General features: G+C 36.6%; 1 protein-coding gene across 1 annotated transcript; it reads right to left on the bottom strand.

The window, feature by feature from the left end:
* Positions 1-1,293: 1,293 nt before the first annotated feature.
* LOC107013276 lies at positions 1,294-2,564 on the bottom strand. Its single transcript, XM_015213229.1, has 3 exons — positions 1,968-2,564; positions 1,712-1,863; positions 1,294-1,633 (listed from the first exon to the last, which is right to left on the bottom strand). The coding sequence occupies exons 1-3, from the start codon at positions 2,562-2,564 to the stop codon at positions 1,294-1,296; spliced, it is 1,089 nt and encodes a 362-aa protein (XP_015068715.1).
* Positions 2,565-21,528: the final 18,964 nt, after the last annotated feature.

Genomic DNA, 21,528 nt, shown 5'->3' with positions numbered 1-21,528 from the left:
TAATGTATCGTCTTGATCGACAATAAAATAAAAATAAAAATAACCTTCTGAGTAATGTATAGTATCATATCTGGCATTATTATGGAAATGACTCCTTTACGAAAACCATAAACTCTTCCTTGAGATTTTTGCTTGATTCACCTTTGATATGCACGATATAAAATAATTCCTGCGTCCACAGAAAAATCGTTAGTTTTAAAATGAACTGATCTGTGTCGATTCTTCAGTCATCTGCTCCCTGTCCTGCTATCTCCAGTTGGTTTTCCTGATCTCCCAACTCTTGATAGATAAGAAAAAATATTTTATGCCAAAACAGATGAAACATAAAAGGAGAATCTTTAGGAAAATAATTTTCGAGAAGTATTATTTTGAAAAGGATCACTGCCAAGTGTCATGTCACGTCAGGCTTAGCGAACTTCTTTGAGACTGATGCTTGGAGGTATATGTGTTTATTCGCTGAAATATCCTCAAAAATTCTGTCCCAGTTAACTATCTTGCTTATCTTTCAACTGTAACTGGGTAGATCACGGAATTTTGGAGATCCTCTCAAAAATTCTGTCCTAGTTGCAGATCTCGAAATATCTTTAGTCTTGACTTGTTGAGGAAAAATCTTCTTCTTGAGAATTTTTTAGTCCCTCTCAAAAATTCTGTCCCATTTTCTGTTGTAAAGAAAAATAGAAACCTTACGGGAGATATGACCGAACCCTTATGGCGTCTACGTATCCCGTTGAAGCAAGAATCAGGTCAAATGTAGTTCCCCCTCAAAGATTAACAACAATAAGAAATTTACAAAGAAACTGACCGAAGCAGACATATGCCGCCTACGCATCTCATTCTTGAGAATTCAGGTCAGACGTAGTTCATTACAAGAGGGATAAAACTTTGAACGAAAAAATTACAAGCAAAATAGAGCGATTACAAGGAATTAACAGAAATACTAATTGAAGTTCATGCATAGTATCTCTTGACAGCATCTGAGTTGATCGCTTTCGGTCATGCGGTGCCATCCATCTCCGACAGGACCAAAGCACCTCCATATAATACTTTACGAACCATGTAAGGTCCTTGCCAGTTTGGTGCGATTTTCCTTTGTACTCATCTTGATGCGGAAAATGCGCTTAAGTACTAACTGACCGATTTCAAAAGTTGTAGCTCTTACTCTCTTGTGGAAAGCGCGAATCATTCTCTGTCGATATAGTTAATCGTGACAAACGGCAACCATTCTCTTCTCATCAATCAAAGTTAACTGATCAATTCTCTTGATCATCATTCAGCATTACTCAACTCAGCCTCTTAGATGATTCTCAATGACGGTATTTCAACTTTAGCAGGTATGACTGCTTTTGTTCCATATACCTGCAAGTATGGAGTAGCTTCAGTCGACGTTTTGACAGTCGTCCGATAAACCAATAAAGCATATGACAACATCTCATGCCAACCTCGATTATTGTCAATCATTTTCCTCAGAATCTTCTTGATGTTCTCATTGGCAGCCTCTACAGCTCCATTCATTTGAGGGCGATAAGCGGCTGAGTTTCGGTGAGTAATCTTGAACTGCTCACATATGTCTCTCATCAAATGACTGTTGAGATTTGCACCATTATCAGTAATTATGGTTTCTCGTACTCCAAACCTGCATATCAATTTGTTACAAACAAAATCAGATACAACTTTCTTGGTTACCGACTTGTAAGAAGCTGCTTCCACCCACTTGGTGAAGTAATCAATGGCGACCAAAATGAATCTGTGTCCATTTGAAGTGGCTGGCTCTATCGGACCGATGAAATCCATACCCCAAGCTACAAATGGCCAAGGTGAACTCATAGCATTAAGTTCATGAAGGTGCACTTGGATCAAATCACTCTGCACTTGACATTTATGGAATTTTTGCACATGCAACAATCATTCTCCATAGTCATCCAGAAATACCCGGCTCGAAAGATCATTCTCCATAGTCATCCACAAACTCCAGCATATATCTGTTTAATAAGTTTCGCAGCTTCAACAGCATCGACACATCTGAGAAGACCCAAATCTGGAATCCTCCTATACAGGACTTCTCCGCTTAGAAACAAATTAAGAGCCATACGGCGTATTGGCTTCCTTTTGTTGGATGTGGCGTCTTCAGGATAACTCCCTGACTCCAAATACTTCTTTATATCGAGATACCAAGGAAAACCGTCTGGTTCTTCTTCAACATGTGAACAATGGACTAGATATTCTTTCAGATTAATATCCAGAGCATCAATATAATCAGTATCCGGATGTTTAATCATTGAAGCGATGGTGGCAAGAGCATCGACCAACTCATTTTGTATTCTGGGAGTATGTCTGAACTCGATCTTGCAAAATCTTTTGCACAACTTCTGTACATATTGTACGTAAGGTATAATCTGCATTTTCTTCACGGCCCACTCTCCTTTAACCTGATGAATCAACAAACCTGAATCTGCCATGACCAATAGCTCTTGGACATTCATGTCAATGGCGATTTTCAAACCGAGGATACAAGGTTCATATTCAGCCATGTTGTTCGTGCAATTAAATCGGAGCTTAGCCGCCATGGGATAATGCTGACCAAATTCCGACACTAAGAACGCTCCGATGCCTTTCCCTTGATGATTCGCCGCTCCATCAAAGAATAGTCTCCAACCGGGATATGCTTCAGAGATATCTTCACCCACAAATGACACTTCCTCATCGTGAAAATAAGTTTTAAGCGGTTCATACTCTTCATCAACAGGATTTTCTGCAAGATGATCAGCCAAGGCCAGTGCTTTTATCGCCTTCAGAGTCACATACACAATATCAAACTCACTCAACAGCATTTACCACTTAGCTAACTTTCCGGTCGGCATCGCTTTCTTGAAAATATACTTTAATGAATCCATTCTAGAAATGAGATATGTAGTATACGAAGACAAATAATGTCTCAACTTCTGGGCAAGAAAGTCAAAGCACAACACATTCTCTCCAACAGAGTGTATCGAGACTCATATGGAGTAAACTTCTTGCTTATGTAATAGATAGCCCTTTCCTTCTTCTCTGTCTTGTCGTGTTGATCGAGTACGCATCCGAATGCACTATCTAAGACTGACAAATACAGCAACAAAGGACTCTCTTCTTGCGGAGGAACCAATACTAGTGGATTTCAAAAAATAGTTCTTGATAGCGTCGAAAGCAGTGTGACACTCTTCAGTCCACTTTATCGGAGCGTCTTTCTTCAATACCTTGAAGATAGGCTGACACAACACGGTTAATTGAGCTATGAATCGACTGCTGTAGTTCAACCTCCCTAAGAAACTCATCACCTCTTTTCTCGTCTTCGGCGGAGGTAACTCTTGAATTGCTTTAATCTTAGAAGGATCGAGCACAATACCCTTCTGCTGACTATAAATCCCAACAACTTTCCGGCTACAACTCCAAAAGCGCATTTGGTGGGATTTAGCTTCAAGTTGTAACGGTGCAAACGATCAAAGAATTTCCTTAGATGTGTCAAGTGGTCCGAACTCTCGTGTGACTTGATTATGACGTCATCTACATACACCTCGATCTTCTTATGAATCATCTCATGAAATATAGTTGTCATAGACCTCATATAAGTAGCGCCAGCATTCTTGAGTCCAAATACCATCACCCTATAATGATATACACCCCAAGGTGTAATAAAAATTGTCTTTTCTGCATCTTCCTCATCCATCAGAATCTGATGATAACCTGCGTAGCAATCCACAAATGACTACATTTCATGCTTAGCACAGTATCAATCAAAATATGAATAATTGGCAACGGGAAAGTATCCTTAGAGCTGACTTTCTTGAGATCTCTGTAGTCGACACAAATTATAACCTTCCCGTATTTTTTGGCGATCGGAACAACATTGGTCAACCAAATTGGATATTGTGTCACTTCCACCAATCGAGACTCTATCTGCTTGGTGATCTCTTCTTTAATCTTTAAACTGAACTCAGGCTTGAATTTTTCCTAGTTTATTGCTTTACCGTACTGAACCCTGGATTAATCGGCAATTTGTGAAACACAACATCTGTACTCAACCCTAGCATGTCGCTGACTTCCCTGACGAACACATCAATGTACTCAGTGAGTAAATGAATCAGGCCCTTTCTTTGATCTTCATTCAGGTGAACGCTGATTTTGACCTCTTTGACACACTCTTATTCTCCCAGATTTACAGTTTCAATTTCCTCTAGATTTGGCTTATGCTGGTTTTTAAACTGCCGAAATTCCTTGGCCCTACCTCATTTTGTTCATTCAGCTGGGGACATGACATGACATTGTCAAGTTTAAAATATACATTACTGAAACCATAAACGAACAAAGTTAGGAAAGAAAACTATAACAGATGAGTAAATAAACAAATTTTAAAAATAAAGAGGCTTTCATTCAAATTGAAAAAACGGTGCAAACTTTGGCCATGGCATAGAGCCATGTTTGCTTTTTTAAACATCACGATGGAAAATTAAAAATTCAAACAGTTAAGAAAAAATAGCGTCGCTATTTATTTTGTGTGAAATTATTGAAGTTGTATGGGCGGTCTCTTCATGTCTTACCTAGGTGGGTCTTAGGATAACCATAGGTAGACGGTCTAATGGTTAAATGGGTCACTTAATGATTGTGGTCTTACCATATTTGTGATTATTGACTTGAAGATGTTTCGTGTACTTATCTTATGAGACTTTTTTTTATCAAAATAGCATAAAAGCATACCTTTAACCAAATGTCCCTTTTTGTATGGTTTCTTGCATGTTCACCATACTTAGGTGCATTAATTGTGCTAGTTCCATATTTTTCTGTATGACTGCAAGTGTAGGTGGTGGCAAGTGAGGATTCCTAGAAGTTGAAGCTTGGGAAGTAGATTTCTCTCAAGATTGGTATGTCCTCATATGATCGAGGGCATGGATTTTGGTTCTAGTTTTCTTTTAATGAAAGGACTATTACTCTATGATATTGATATGTGTCTAAAATGGCTTATGATGAGACTTAGTCTTCTTACATTTTATAAATGACTTTCTTTTTTGACTTTATTGTGAAAAGCTTTAATCTGCACTACTTTTCATACTTATGTAATGAATGAATGCTAAGAGGCTTGTATAAAACCTCCACGAGGTCGAGTACGCCATGTTACTTCTAGGGGGTCTTGTCACATCCCAAGACCACACCCTAGAAGTTACGGTACAATCTCGGATTGTAACCGGCATACTCGACCTCTCAGAGGTCTTATACAAGCCCTTTCATATCATTCATCGCATAAACGTAGTTAATAGTAGTGCGGAATTAAAACTTTTCACAAAACATAACATAGTCTTTAAAAACTCTTTCATATAAAGAAATAGGAAATACTTAGTCCCAATCTCATCATCATAAGACACAAGAATACTTGGGACACGGTACATACTTCAAAATACGAATATAGAAATACTTAGTCTATTACTATACTTTCAATAAAAACATAAAAGACATATATGCCCTCGAGTCAAATGAGGACATACTTCAACTTCTTTTGAATGATGTTACGGTACAAGTCTTGACTTACCAAAAGCTCCTTACCTACCAATAACTATATAGATAGATAAAAGCATGGATTATTATAACCACATGTACTAAGTATGACATTATGCATAAAAATCATGAAAACAAACTTTTATTGAAAATATGCATCTTCTCTTTTAGAAATCATCTTATAATCATAAGAACAAAATTTAACAACTTAGAAACACATAAGATAAAATTCAACCAAAAATCATAATTTTTGAAGCCAATTTACAGTGACCTCAACTCACTGTTACAGTGAACTTCTTCACTGTACAATGAAGTTGCAAACCTTCACTTTAGATGCCCTTTAGCATGTAATTATCCCACTTAAATCTATCCTAAGATTCACTTAAGCCACACGAAGAGAGACCGCCCATACACCCTCTCTACATGTGCCTAAACGACCCTTAATATTACTTATAATGAGTCACATACACACTTACAAGCATCATAAACATCAAGGTAAGATTCTTCTACCAAAGGTGACTCTAAGTCTCACTTGAGTGAGTTGTGAAGAGACCGCCCACACAATCCCTTACACACACACTTAAGAGATCCTATAGACTCCCTAGAATAGAATCACTCTCACTCAACACCCCAACACATAGATGATATGGCATTCTCCTTCCAAAGGCTATAAAAAGACCTACTTAAGTATATCAAAAAGATAACGTCCATAGTGACATCTTCAAGATTACCTAAATAGTCCTTCAGACTATCTAAGGCTTATATCATGTCCACAACACCAAACATCTTCCCTAACTAGAGTCATCCTCCAGACTTCCAAAGATAAGTCATGAAGAGATCATCTCTTATGCCCTCTTCACACTTTAGCTAAGGAATCCTTAAGTCACTTTAGATTAGGTACTTATTCATTTACATACTTCATAATCTAAGTCATTAGTTCATTAGTTCATTAAGACTCATACATCACATAAAGGACATTCAAGTAATGGTCTTAGACAAGACCTAGGAACTCCAAGTAACACCTTCAAAGTCTATTGTGCAATGTCTAGGTAGCGTCCCATACCACCACCTAAACCTCATAAACTTCTCTGATGCTAATAGGTATTCCATATGATGAGAATAGGCAATAACCGACGTATACCATGATAGCAAGACATGGAATCCGGAGATCGATCCTACTCCGATGAGGTTGTTCTACTTGCCAAGGGTAGAACTTAGACGCATCATGTAGGCACATGGTTAAGGAATATGAAGGGCATACTTTGTAATCTAGTCTAACTTCTTTAACTAGAACTACTTCCCCTTACCATACTCACTCGGTGCTAGCCTTCTTTTTCACAGAGTAATTCACACATTAGGTTCACATAAAACGGTTCCATAACAAGTTCATCACCCAATCACATTTACCCTACCAAAAACAATGGAGACAAGAAGCTCATGATGACTTTCCTAAGGATTAATATGATGCCATTCCAGCCAATTAACCTTAAGTTTATCATTCCTTTAATTTGAAGGATACCGTTACGGCTTACAACTTCAACAACTTCAACAATCTTAACCTTACCACTAAGTGAAGATTTTCACATAAAAGACTATCCTAAGTTCATTTAAAGTCACATGTCATTCATACATTCAAGACTATGATTCATAACACCCTAAATCAAGACATCACATATTCATAATCATATTTACATCAAGCAAGGGACACAAGTCAACCAAGACAAGACACCACATACTTCACTTTTACCCATAATGCAAGTCGTTCTAGAAGCACCTAGAAACAAACGTAACATCTTCAAGTCATCCTATATACTATCATAACATCATCAATGAAATCAATGTAGACTCATATATCCAAGTAGGAATAACCAAGACTCAACTCCAACACTACACACATAATATCAAAGGCATTGTCTAACATGGACACCTAAGACAACATGAATAGAAGAATATATATATGACTTCACATGTAGATAGATATTGTCATGCTTCACATAATCAAACTAAACAAATAGTCATATTACTTCAAGTAGTTTTCAACAAAGCCAAGATCATCATATTGCATAAAGTAACGCCGACAAGGCCACATCAATTGCAAGTAAAGCACATAACACCACCACCATCAATGGACCATACCAATCACAAAGAATAGGAGTAAAAAACATCAAATTAAAGGAAATAGGGCAGCATACGCCCACATCATACTCAACACTTCAATCCAAAGTCAACTTACTCAATTCGATAACAGAAGACCCTTACCCAAGGCCATATCCAACAATTCAACATAAAAACTACAATAATCAATGAACTAGGTCAAACCAATGTAAATTCATCAATATAATACATCAATGAATATCCTACATAAAACTACGTAAGAATTCATCAACATTAGATCAATATAAAGTAACCCAAAAAACTTAGTCAAAAATTAGGGTTCATCCAAATTCATGGGTTCTTAGGTAATTTAGGTTAAAATTATCAATACAATATAAATTAAATCATTATTCAATGTTTATAAATCATTTATGCAAGAACCCATGGTAGAATCATGAAATTGGACAATTCAACTTTGGAAACTTTAGAAAACATTATTCAATTTGATGAAGAATTTCCACTCAAAACGTCACACCACGCTCTTCATTGATTTTGGACTTCAATGGAGTCTTTGAGAGAATTCTAAGGAATTTGGGGTTTTGATTTGGAAAAATGAAATATTCTAGGTGTTAAACACTTATATACTCGTTTAAAATACCCAAAATACCCTTAATAAACCTCCAATACTCTTATTTAGAAATGGGATGAAATTACAACATCACCCCTTAACTTAACAGTGAACGCAGCTCACAGATGACTGACCCATCGACGGGGCGTCAGTCCACTTACGGACCGTGCTGTCCACCGTAATTTTGGTCAAAGCCTTGAAAATGGAAGATTGGATTCCTAGGATAAGTTTCCAACGACCCCCACCACCAACGGGGCGTCGACCAGGCCACTGGTCGTCGATTTCCCTCCATAGATGGACTGCTTTTGAGCAGTTTTGGCCACCAACGTGTGTCCTTCCTCAAGGACCCTTGGTTGGTCCTTGGGGATGTTTGCCCGGACGTTTCCAACCCGAAAATGATCTTCTATAATTTTAGAACCTCTCACATGAATTTCATCCAAAACAAACATGGAAAACTCAACGAAACATGCCTAGACACATGAGGTCATTTCAAGGCACATCTTTCGAACGTTATGGACGTTCTTCGACGTTTGACCTCCAAACTCCACGAAACTCGAAACACTGATTATACATTATATAATAAATCATTTAAGGACCTTACAACATCATGAAACACAAAATAGCACATAAAACCACATATGAGGCACATAGGTGACTTAATCATCGAACGTCTTGGTCGTCCCTTGACATTTGACTTCCAATGCACCTAATACTTTAGCTACTGCCTCTAAACCATATATTAGACCTATTTAGGAACTTATGTCATAAATACCAACATGTTAGGATCTAGTTCACCTAAGTCATTTTTGGGGTTATACAATCTCCCCCACTTGGACAACATTCATCCTCGAATGACACTTGCCACTCTCTGAGCACTTACAAGAATAAAGATTCATCTACAAGATAATAACCAAACCATATAACACATAACCAATAATAAAACATCAATTCCACATAGTCAAGAGATTTACAACACAACAAGAACTGGAAGACAATTCTATAACTCATCATGCTACAAAACTCACAAGCTTCATTCCAAATAGCAAAAACTCATTTTATATTCGTTATAATACTTATATACATAAGTTGTAACCACATTACAACAATTTTAGACCAAAGAATCAAATATCCAATTTTCCAAAAATTTTACAGTGAGTTTCAAGCCAGTGATTTTTAGAAAATTTTCAAAAATGCAAAATTAGGAAATTCATGATATAAACATGCTAATATGAAAAGTAACATCATATAATCACATCTTAAAATATAATCATGTCTTCATAAAATAAATAATGCAAGAAGTTAATGAAATTCAATTTCAACAACACTCCTAAACATCATGCTCATGCAACATGCTTCTATACCATTCTATCTTATTTACTAACCATACTCTCCCACTTAGAAGGAACTCATATTACCACAAGATAAAGAGAACTTACAAACATCATCATCACTCTCATTCGGATTCTCCCCTCTAGACCAGAGTGCACAGAAACGCCTTTTTGTTGGAGCATCATCCTTTGAGACACTAGGAGCAACTTGCTTACCCTCTCTTCCTCTAGAAGCAATCATAGGACAATCTTTCACCTTGTGTACCCAATAGACATTTACCATAATGTTTCTTGCCACATTTGGCACAAGTAGCTTTAACCTTTTGAGAACCACCTCCGTTCTCCAATTTCACCTTAGCACTCTTAGGTTCTTCTTGAGTTTAAGCCCTCTTCTTAAACCTAGTTTGCTCTTGATCATTAGCACCACTCCTTTTCAAACCTCTAGCCATCCTCCTAAGTTTAGACTCTTCAATCGGTTGTGCATACACCATGAGTCTAGCTAGGGTCATATCATCATGTAGCATAGTGGTATGACATTCCTCCATCACTAAGTCGGCTACACCCGTCATAAAACGACTCATTTCTTCTCTTGGATTAGACAAAAGAGAAGGGGCATACCAGACAAAGTTGAGAATTTCAAAGTGTACTCCTCAACACTCATATTGCCTTGTTTGAGATTGATAAACTAACTTCACTCATCTCTCGGGGAAAGTACTTACCAAGAAAAGCTTCCTTGAATTCTTCCCACTCAATAGAACCCAATTCTTCGGTCCAATTATCCTTCCATTGAGTGTATTATATTTGAGAAACATCCCTCAATTGATACGAAGCCAACTCCGCCTTCTCCCTAGATGTAACCCCCATAGCACTCAACACCTTGTACACTTCATCAAGAAACTCAAACTCTTATGGATCCTCCCCCACTTTAAAGCCAAGAAAGATAGGAGGATTCATCTTCACGAAATCTTTCAACCTAGAAGTCATAGTGCTCTCCACCATATTCTCCCTAGGCATCATACTTAAATTAGCTTGAGTAGTCACGGCTCGGACTAAAGCAAGCAAAGCCTCTCTAATCTCTTGATTAGTCAATTCCGGGGGAACCACCGGAACCTCATTACCTCCGCCCACATTAGGAATATGATCACCTTGCGGAGGCACTTGAGCACCTTGGACACCTTGCCCATCTTGAGGAACTTGGTCAACTTGCTCAACTTGAGGAGGAATCTCCTTATTCATCCTCTCCTCATCCAACCTTCTAGCGGCCATCCTTCTTGTATTCATTTCCTAGAAACACAAGGAAACATATTAAGAAGGATACTCATAACATTTACTCTACCACACAACATAGGAGTAGGAAAAAAAGAAAACACTATCGTCCTATAGCCTCTCGTCCATAGATGTGTCGCGACTCACACCGATGGTCAAGACTCTACAAGACGTGACTTGATGAGACTTCTTGATTCCTAATACTACTTTCACTATCCTATTCTCTAATACCAATCTTGTCGCAACCTGAAATCATACCGTAGAAGTTAGGGTACAATCTTGGATTGTAACCGGCGTCGTCGACCTCTCGGAGGTTTAAGACAAGCTTTTTCATATCATTCATTGCATATCCATAGTGAAAAGTAGTGCGGAATAAATAAGTCTCAATCTCATCATCTTAAGACACAAAAATACTTGGGACACAGCCAATACTTCAAAATACGAATATAGAAATACTTAGTCTATTATAATACTTTGAATGAAAACGTAAAAGACATATATGCCCTTGTGTCAAGTGAGGACATGCTTCAACTTCTCTTGAACGATCTTTTAAGTCCGATTCTTCTCTTCTCAAAGATCCTCACCTACCAAGAACTATATAGAGATAAAAGCTCTAGTTCACCTAAGTCATTTTTGGGGTCTTACAAGTATTTCCCGGTCGTAACAAAATTTTTATCAGAGCATAAGGTTATGAAGTAGTCTTTAGGGTTCAAAAATCTCATGAGGCCACGTCGAGCAGAGTCTTGTTTATCGATGTAAGTCGTGACACATCTATGAGCGAGAGGAGATAAGACGATAGAAGTTTCATTTTTTTATTACTCTTGTGTCATGCCACAAATTGAGTTCTTTAAGTGTCTTTTCATAATATCATCTCTTGTGTTTATAGGATACGAATACAAGGAGGACACTCGCAAAAAGAGTGGAGGAAGTTGGGGTGAATGAGGGAGTTCCTTCCCAAGGTGGTCAAGTTCCTCAAGATGAACAAGTCCCTTTGGTCGACCAAGAGAATGAGGTTCCGGTGGATCCCTCGGACATGACTAATGAGGAGGTTAGAACATCTCTTGTTGCCCTAGCCCGAGCCATGACGACTTAAGAAAATAAAGATGTGGGGCCTAGGGTGAATTCTCTTGAGAGTACCATGACCTCTAGGTTGAGGGACTTTGTGAGGATGAATCCTCTCACCTTTTTTTGCTCTAAGGAGGAAAAAGATCACCGAAAATTCTTAGAGCGTGTTTATAAGGTGTTGAGTGTTATGGCGGTAACTTCTAAGGAGAAGGCGGAGTTGGCTTCTTACCAAATGAGGGAGGTTTCTCAAGTGTGGAACACACAATGGAGAGACAATAGGCTTGTTGAATCAGGTCCCATGGAATCGGAACAGTTTAAGGAAGCATTCTTAGGAAAGTACTTTCCCCGTGAGAAGAGAGAAGTTAAGGTTAAGGGGTTTCTAAACATTAGGCAAGGTAACATGAGTGTGGAGGGGTATTTCTTGAAATTTACTCTTCTGTCTAGTATGCCCCATCTTTGGTGTTTAACCCTGCGGATGCGATGAATAGGTTTGTGACCGGTGTTGCCAACCTTGTGAAAGAAGAGTATCATACGGACATGCCCCATAATTACATGACTCTATCTAGGCTTATTGTGTATGCTCAATCCATTGAGAAGTCTAAGATTGAAAGGAGGGGTAGAGGTGTTAAGAGGGAAAGAACCGATGGGAAAAATCAACCTAGGTTTAAGAAGAGAGCTCCAAACCAAGATTTCCCTAGTTCTCCTGAGGTCAACCATGAGAGGGGTGGTGGTTCCCAAATTGTTAAGCCTACTTTCTCTACTTTTGGAAAGAAGAATTTTGGGGAGTGTCTAGCCAGCACTAGTGGGTGTTATGGTTGTGGAAAGAATGATCACAAGGTCAGGGATTGTCTATTGCTACTAGAGGAAGAGATGTCAAGCAAGCTCCTTATAATGGTCCAGGTGTGGGTGAAAAAAATAAGACTCGCTTCTATGCTCTTCAAGATAACAAGGAAGCAAATCTGGATGAAGGTGCGGATAAGTTATAATTCCTTACGTTAGTTATAAGAGTTTATTGTGTTGCTCATGATACAGTAGATGATCTTTTCCCAATTAGGGGAGTATGGTGAATAGTTGGGTTGATGGATCTTGTCTCTTCTCTTCTATTCTATTCAAGCTTGAGAGTTAGAACTTTCTAGTAGCATTTGCATGAATTGGGATTATTTTTTTTTGTGAAAAATGTGTTTCATGGTTCCCTTACAACTTTGTCATGTTTCCATGAATTTATGTTTATATGGTTAAAAGAGCTTAAATGATTTTGTCTCTCATGTTGATGTGCATCCAAAGTGAATTGCCTAAATGTTGCATGAGTAAGCTTATAAGCATGTTTAAAGTGAATTTTGATAATGTTTCATAATTGTGTTTATATTTGTATAAAGTCGGGTTTTGGGGTTTAACGTCCGGGTACGACTCCCCAAGGACCCACAAGGGTCCTTTGTGGAGGATCATATCCTTCAGTCAAGAAGTTTCCTGACAACATCAATTGACCAATAGTCAATGCATTGACGGCTCGTCAATGAGGGGAGTCAACCATGCCTATCAAGGCCTGAAAATTTGAGTCTCTCTTAAAAACAATAGACCCCATTGACGGCCACTCAATCAATTGACGGTCCGTCAATTAGGGGGCGTCAAATGGACCTGCAAAAGTTGTCAATTTTACGCCAAGTGAGGGGTGAGTTGGTAAATTCACCCCACGTCCTAATTAAAGTATAGACGGTTATTTTAGGTATTTTAATGTATTTAAGGTTAGTTGAACACCTAGACCTAGAATTTGACTTCACTTTTCAAAAATCAAAACCCCTCTTCCAAATTAAGTTCTCTCAAGACTCTGTGGGAGCTTGAAGCCAAATTAAAGCTAGGATTGAAGATTTACATTGATTACTTGATAAATTTTTGTGGTTCTACTAATAAGGTATGGTGATTTCACAATTGATTCTTTTCTAATTCAAGAATCCAATTTCAAAGGCTTTTCAAAAGATCCCAAAAACTATATAACCCTATTTCGAATTCTAAGCATGGGTTCTTGCATTAAAATGTTTAAATTGATGATTTATGAAGTATATAATTTTAATTGATGCTTTATGATAAAAAAAATTACATGAACCCATGTATTCCTTGAATTCCTAATTTTGGCTCTAAACTGAGTGTATTGATTATGATCTAGTTATGTTGAATTCATGTTTATATTGTTATAGGCTATTGAATTATATTTTTGATCATTTTTGGAATTTTTCATAGTTTGCCTTATAGTATTGATATCTATCTTGGGTTTTGTTGAATTATTGATATTAATGATTCAGGGTTCTTAGCCTCATCTTATGGGCATTGTTATTAGTAAGTTCTCTTGTTGTTTGAAATTGTTGGAGATGCTAAGGAATTGTGATTGTGGACATTGGAAGGTGGTGAGTTGACCTAATTCCCTTATTTAATGTAGAATTTATATTAAATTGCTATTTATTTGTATGGTCCACTTATAATAGCGGGTGCTTAATTGTTATAAATGTTATGAACATGGCCTTGTCGGCATTATTGTGTGAATTATGGTGTTATCATGTTATGTTATATGTGAATGTATAAGGTGAAGGTACTAATGTGATGTCAATATGATCTTTTATGGGTGGTATAAGGATATGATTGAAAACACTTTTTCTCTAATTGTTGATATATGATGATGAAGGTCTAAGAAGAGTCTTCATAGAATGATGTTGTAACTTGTGTTGGTAGATTTAGTTGTCCCTACTTGGTACTTGAATTGTGTTGAATGAGTGTATGAATGAAAGTATAGGATCGGTAGACCTAAATTAGTTACCCTTCTATGAAAGACTAACGTGAAACCTTGAATATGAAAATAAGGTAATAAAGAAGCCTTGAAGTGGTAGACCAAAATGGTAACCCCCCTTTTTGAGTGGAATGATGGACTTAGAAGTAGGTTCAGGAACGACATGAAACCATCTATAAAAAAATTCATAAGAGCTATCCAAATGAGACTTGATCGGCAGCCCGTCTAGACCCCTCTTGAAATGGTATTATGAGTTGGTAGGACTTAGTGATGGTACCTTCTCTAATACACTTATGTAAATGAGCTTACTTTATGAGAACCAAGGTAAAGCACCGAGTGGATATTCTTAAGGGAGAATCTCTAGTTGAATATGAGGATAGAGTAAAAATAAACATTTTGATATCCCCTAAACCATGTGCCAACATGGTATGTGTCCTAGTTCTACCTTTGGCAAGTAGAACACCTTCCATAGTGTGGGTTTTTGATGACACCGGATTCCATACCTAGATAGTGTGGTCTATGTCAGTTAATGTATATTCTCATAATGTGAGATGTGCACTCTAGTTATTGGATAGGGTCTACAACGTGTAGGTAGTGGAATGAGACTATATCTACACATTGCACGAGTAGACTTTGAAGATGCTAGAGTGAGTTCCCTAGGTCTTCCAAGACCATCATGTGAAGTCCTCTAATTTTCTAATTTTCTCTTAAATGGTTTAAATGAATATTGTTTACTTAGTAAAGGTATTGAATTAAAAAGGTTCTTACTTAGGGTTGCTTTGAGGAACACTTAGGTGTGTATTGAAGAGGTTGTATGGTTGGTCTCTTAATGCCTTACCTATGTGTGTCTTAGAATAACCTTAGGTAGACAGTCTATACGGCTAAATGGGTCACTTAATGATGTGGTCTTACCTTATATGTGATTATTGACTTTAAGATGTTTCTTATACTTGTCTTATGAGATTTTTATCAAAATAGCATGAAAAACATATCTTTAAGTAAATGTCCCCTTTTTGCATGGTTTCTTGCATGTCCACCATACCCAGTGCATTAATTGTGCTAATTCCATATGTTTTTCTACGCCTACAAGTATAGGTGGTGGAAAGTGAGGATTCCTAGATGTTGAAGCTTGGGAAGTATATTTCTCTCAAGATTTGATGTCCTCATATGATTGAGGACATGGATTTTAGTTCTAGATTTCTTTTATTAAAGTCTTTGTATTAGATATAAGTTTTCTTTAGTGAAAGGTCTATGACCCTGTGATATTGATATGTGTCTAAGATGGCCTCTGATGAGCTTAGTCTTCTTACGTTTTATAAAAGAGTTTCCTTATTAAGTTTATTGTGAAAAGTTTTTATTCAACACTACTTTTCATACTAATGTAATCAATGAATGCTAAGAGGCTTGTATAATACCTCCGACTGGTCAAGTATGCCATGTTACTTCTAGGGGGTATTTCCCGGTCGTAACACACAGAAAGATATACTTCATATTTCTCACCACTGATAGCATTGAATAAAACATTTTTTACTTTGGAGTTTCTTTGAATTATCTCCATTTTCTCATTTGTGTAGCTCTCCAAGTTTGGAATAGTGGAGGATTGACTTTCGTCTGAACTATTCGTGATAAGAATAGGAATGTCCCCAAGCTTGATCACTTTTCTTAAATTTCACATCATATGATTTTGTGAAGGTTTCCATTCTCACTTCTAGGGGGTATTTCCCGATCGTAACACACAGTTTGATATACTTCATATTTCTCACCACTGATAGCATTGAATAAAACATTTTTCACTTCGGAGTTTCTTTGAATTATCTCCATTTTCTCATTTATGTAGTTCTCCAAGTTTTGAATAGTGGAGGATTGACTTTCGTCTGAACTATTCGTGATAAGAATAGGTATGTCCCCAAGCTTGATCACTTTTCTTAAATTTCACATCATAGGATTTTATGAAGGTTTCCTTCTCACTTTCCAATGAGAAAAGTGTTTCACATTAAAGTGGGGCGTTCTTGTTTGAGAAGTTACTTCTTGAAATAGTGCGCTCATGATTTATTGTTCCATAATCTTTTTCTCAACTATAGTTAGACAGATTTTGTGAGACGAGGCTCTAATACAAACTGAATGTGCAAAAGGGGGGTGAATTGTTTTTTTTTCGTTTTTCTTCTTAAGTAGTCGACTTAAGTTGTCTCTTAGTCGACTATAGTTAGCAAAGAAGTATAGTTAAAAACTGGAAAGTAAACTTGACACATAAAGTTTTTATACTGGTTGGAATCTAATGTGGATCTTATGTACAGTCCCCTTGGGTTGCAAGGGTATTCTCCTCAAGACTTTGTAACCTTTGGTGTGAATATAGGTAAGTGTAGAAAGATTACACTCAACGATTAGTTTCTCTCTTTTTGTTTTGATACAAAAGACTTACCAATAATATTTTTCTCTCCTCTATTTTTTGTTTACACAGTAGAACTAATAATATTATGTTTTTTAAAAGTAGAGTAGGGAATGTGAGATGATTCAGACTTGTTGTACAGTTGCTTCCAACAATCGACCCTTCATTTATAGTGTTTTGAGTCCTGAATCTTTCCTGTGAAGAGATGGCAACCCAAGAGATTTTGAACCTTGGAAAAGAAGGCAAAGGATTCTTATTTTCGAAGAATAAAGCTCCAGGCTGATTTTTAGTCTTGATTCTTTTGCAGCTTCCTTGATTGAGTGTTGATTGTAGCCATTGGATTTTTCAGTTTAGCCTTGAATCTTTAGCTTCCTTGATTGAGTGTAAGTTTGACATCTTCAGTCTTCCTTTTATGAGTTGATTGGAATGTAGTCGATGTATCCATCAGTGTTTGGATGTCGAGATATTCATCTTTCCTTGATTAGCTTCGTTTGTGGACAGTTCCTTGAGTCAAGATCTTCCTTGACTTTTGTGATCTGTGGTTTCTAAGGATCTTCATTTGGATCCTTAATTTATACTTTATCAATTAGGATTGTTGACTGATAATCTTCAATTCATTGATGAGGGATCATGATGCTTGATTGATAATCTTCAATTGATTAATGAGGGATCCATGATTTATTATTGATTCTTTCCTTCTTTTTTTATGACAATTATTGTCCTGGAAAAATAAGTTGTTTATCATTAAAACTTTACACTAACAAGATCAATTTCTCTTTAAAGAGCATGTGGAGTATATGATAGCATCAAGAGTTTTGCTCGATCTCTCATTTTCGAAGACTTGAATTTTTTATCCAACTTCACATCATTTCTTCATTGAAGAGCATTGGGTAAGAGTAAGAGGATCAGTAGACCAATTGAGCATTGAACTTCATAATCCTTGGTCCTTTTGACTTTTTCTTGCAACTCTAGTATTGTTTCTTTCATTTCGTCATTTTATCATTTTATTGTCTTGAATTGGCTGCAAATACAAAAGATTTCATATATATTAATCATAACCCCTTGTTATTAAGACTCAAACCTACATCACTCTTGTTGGCCATTTGAGAAGGAGAAGCACATACCCCGATTCTTGTTCTCACAAATAACTCTAAAGTTGTGATTTTTTATCTAAGTTAGATCATCTCAAAACACCGAGTTAGGTGCAAATTTTGAAGATCATCCCTCAATTGGGACATTAGAGGTAGAAGCTTTTCACCATATTCAAGCCTTAGGATCAAGATCATGAGCCAAGATTCATTCACCACACTAATTTCTTACCAACAAAAGCATTTTATTGTTATCAGAATGAGTCATAGAAGCAAAACAGAAAGAAAGTAAATATAACTATTTACAATTTAGATAGAAACAACTAAACGTCAGATCCAAAATTAATTTAATAAGCCTAATTGTTCCCAGCAGCGGCACCATTTTTTGTAACGCTCAAATTACCCTCAAATAAGTTTAAGAAGTAAGTGGTCATCGGCGATAAAAATATCCAACAAGAGAGTCCGGATCGAATCCCACAAGGACAAATTTATTGACGGTTCATAAGACAAAGAACTATAAGCTAATAGTTATAATCTAAACTTAATAATAGATATTTATCAATATAAGATTGTTTTGAACAACACAATTACGATTGTAAAAAGATCTAAGCAAGTAAGGTATAATTGAGAATGGACAAATTTGTAAATAAATACTCATTCACTGATCCATTGCAATCTCAACACATATTAATTCAATCATAGATAGGCTAGGTCATCTTCAACAATACAAATCATCTTTGATCTCATTGTGCTATATCATCAAATATCCTTTCAATCTCAACTATATAATTCAACAAAACATGATCAAATCACCCATAATATAGTCAAAATAAGGAAATCATGATTTGCATGGATTGATGGAATTTTTGATTTATAAAAATCATCTAATTAACATAAATTAAATCACAAATCGTTGATTGAAAACGTTTTATGCAAGAACCCATGGTTAGATATCAAAATAGGACAATTCATCTTTTGAGAAGTCTTCGAAATCACTTTGATGTTTGGATCCTTGAAGAAAGAGAGTTCAAGGATGAAAAATCATACCTTTAATGATGATTATCCACGAAACTTAAAGAGAATTGATGGAGAAATCAAGCTCCAAGCTCCCACCTTGTTTCAAGCTCAATGGAGTTCTAGAAAGTTCTTCTTTAGGGTTTGGGATTTGATTTTTGAATAATGACATGCCTTGGGGTTCTAGACTTATAAAACTACTTAAAATACCCAAAAACCCCTTAATTAACCGCCCAAACTATTTTTAGAATCCTCAAAATGGCCTTTGCTTGGCCGAGATACATAAAGAAAATCTGTAGGTGTCAATCGACATACACACCTACTCTTCGTCGACCCACCAACGGACCATCCTGCAGGTCTGTGGTTTGGGTCATACGCTCTTCATTAAGGGGAGATAATCTCCCACACTAAGTATGGATATACTCCCCCAATGATGGGACGTCGATTGGACAAAGGGGCGTCGATGCCCTCCGTAGTTTGGGACTGTTTTGGTAGTCTTGAGCCCAAGGTTGGGTCCTCCTCAAGGACCCTTAGGGTGGTTTGTGGGAAGTCGTGCCTGGATGTTTCAAACCCAAATACAATCCTAGATATGTTAGAAACCTTTTGTATCAATTTGAACTAAAACAAACATGTAAAGCATACAAAGGCACACTAAAACAGAAAAACACGTCTCAAAGCAAAACTTTCAAACGTCTTGGACGTTCTTGTACGTTTCACCTCCAAGAACTACCAAATTTTAGACACTGTCTCAAAATAGTATTATAAACCATCTTAGAACTTCATAACCTCATGACATACGTGTTAGGCTCAAGGTTCACCTAGTTCTTTTTAGAGTGTTACACATTCACAGAAGAAAACCTTTTCACACAGGTGCAAGATCGTTTTTCTACTTGATTCAACTCCTTTTTTCATTGTTTTCCATCAAGTTCCTTCCAAGCAACAAACACCAAAAATCAATAAAATTCAATGAATATTTGACCTCTTTTTCTACTTGACTGCCACAAAATCATAAGAGAAAAGGCTTAAATGAGTGAAAATTACCCACACATTATATGTTTTAGTTCATAAAACATAAAAATGTCAATGCAATATAGAAGCCACGACATATTTATCAAACATAAGATAAATAAGAGTACATATCTTTTGTGGGGTGTTTGCGGTTAATCGACATAGATTATTTGAGCTATAACATGGAATAAAGTTTCTTGATCCCACACCGAAAAAGATTGTTCTATTTGCCAAGGTAAGGACCATTTTCTAAAGCTTAGGCTAATCTATAGATAAATTGTCCAATTGGGACATCCTAAGGGGGCATGTAGATCAAAAACATTGGAAATCGCCCAAACACGGTCAATGATATGTAAAAACTCCCAGCAGAAGTCATTAGAAATCATCAAACATAATACCATAATCATATCTTATCATTTGACAAGGTTAGAATCTAGTAATTCAAATTCAATCACAAGCATCATAAATAATAAGAATATTTCATTTAAAATACAATAATTTCGTAACATAATTGATGTATGGAAGACATTTTAATCTAAAGCATATAAATCATGTTAATCCTTTTCTTAGTAAAATCACACTTCAATCACAAGTGAGTAAATCATGAAAAATTTTCATAGTAATAATACTTTAATTGGAAGCAACCTTATTTAATAAAATATGATATACTTTCTTTGAAAGTACTCTAGAATCATAGTCACTACAATTCCTAATGCATGCATAATTTTAAAACATCAATTAATGATCATAAACTAGTCATATAGCATGATTAGAATGAAAAACCATGGAAAACATTTGAATCAAATCATCCATAAAGAATCAACCCATGAAGAATCACACTAAATCCTTGAATTTGGGTAAGATCTTAAAGTTGAATTTAAGAACTTCTTGGGACTCAATGGATGGAAAGGGATCCATTGATGACCTTAGACATACCTTGGGTAAGCTAAGAATCGGAATTTCGGAACAAAACTTGGAGCTTGAAGAACCCTAGAACTTCCCTTGGAACCTTGGAGAGAATTTAAAGAGAACTTTGAGAGCTTTCTAAAGATTTTGACTGAATGAGAGGGAATGGGAGAATTTTAAAAGTAAAAAGAGATATATGAGTTATATATAGGCTAGAGACGACATAGTTAGGTGTTAAAGAAGTACGACAAGACCCAAATAACCCTGAACTTAAATATTATCGGAAGCACCTACGACCCCTAAGTACAGTCGTACAAGACCATACAGAGAGTATTGGTCAATCATTGAACACATTACAAGAGACCCAATTTATGAGCACAAACCACGAGCACCCTTCTATAGTACGTCCATGTATCGGTCCAGTTGTTAAACCCAAGTCCATATTTTCA

This window comes from Solanum pennellii, chromosome 3, assembly GCF_001406875.1.
Source record: "Solanum pennellii chromosome 3, SPENNV200".
NCBI classification, from domain to species: Eukaryota; Viridiplantae; Streptophyta; class Magnoliopsida; order Solanales; family Solanaceae; genus Solanum; species Solanum pennellii.
This window is presented reverse-complemented; position numbering and strand designations above follow the sequence as displayed.

Coding starts and splice junctions, on each gene's coding strand:
- LOC107013276 (XM_015213229.1), bottom strand. CDS start 2,564: ATGGCGGCTAAGCTCCGATTTAATTGCACGAACAACATGGCTGAATAT. Junction 1,864..1,967: donor TTAAACAGATATATGCTGGA/GTTTGTGGATGA, acceptor TGTCAAGTGCAG/AGTGATTTGATCCAAGTGCA. Junction 1,634..1,711: donor GCCATTGATTACTTCACCAA/GTGGGTGGAAGC, acceptor ATTGATATGCAG/GTTTGGAGTACGAGAAACCA.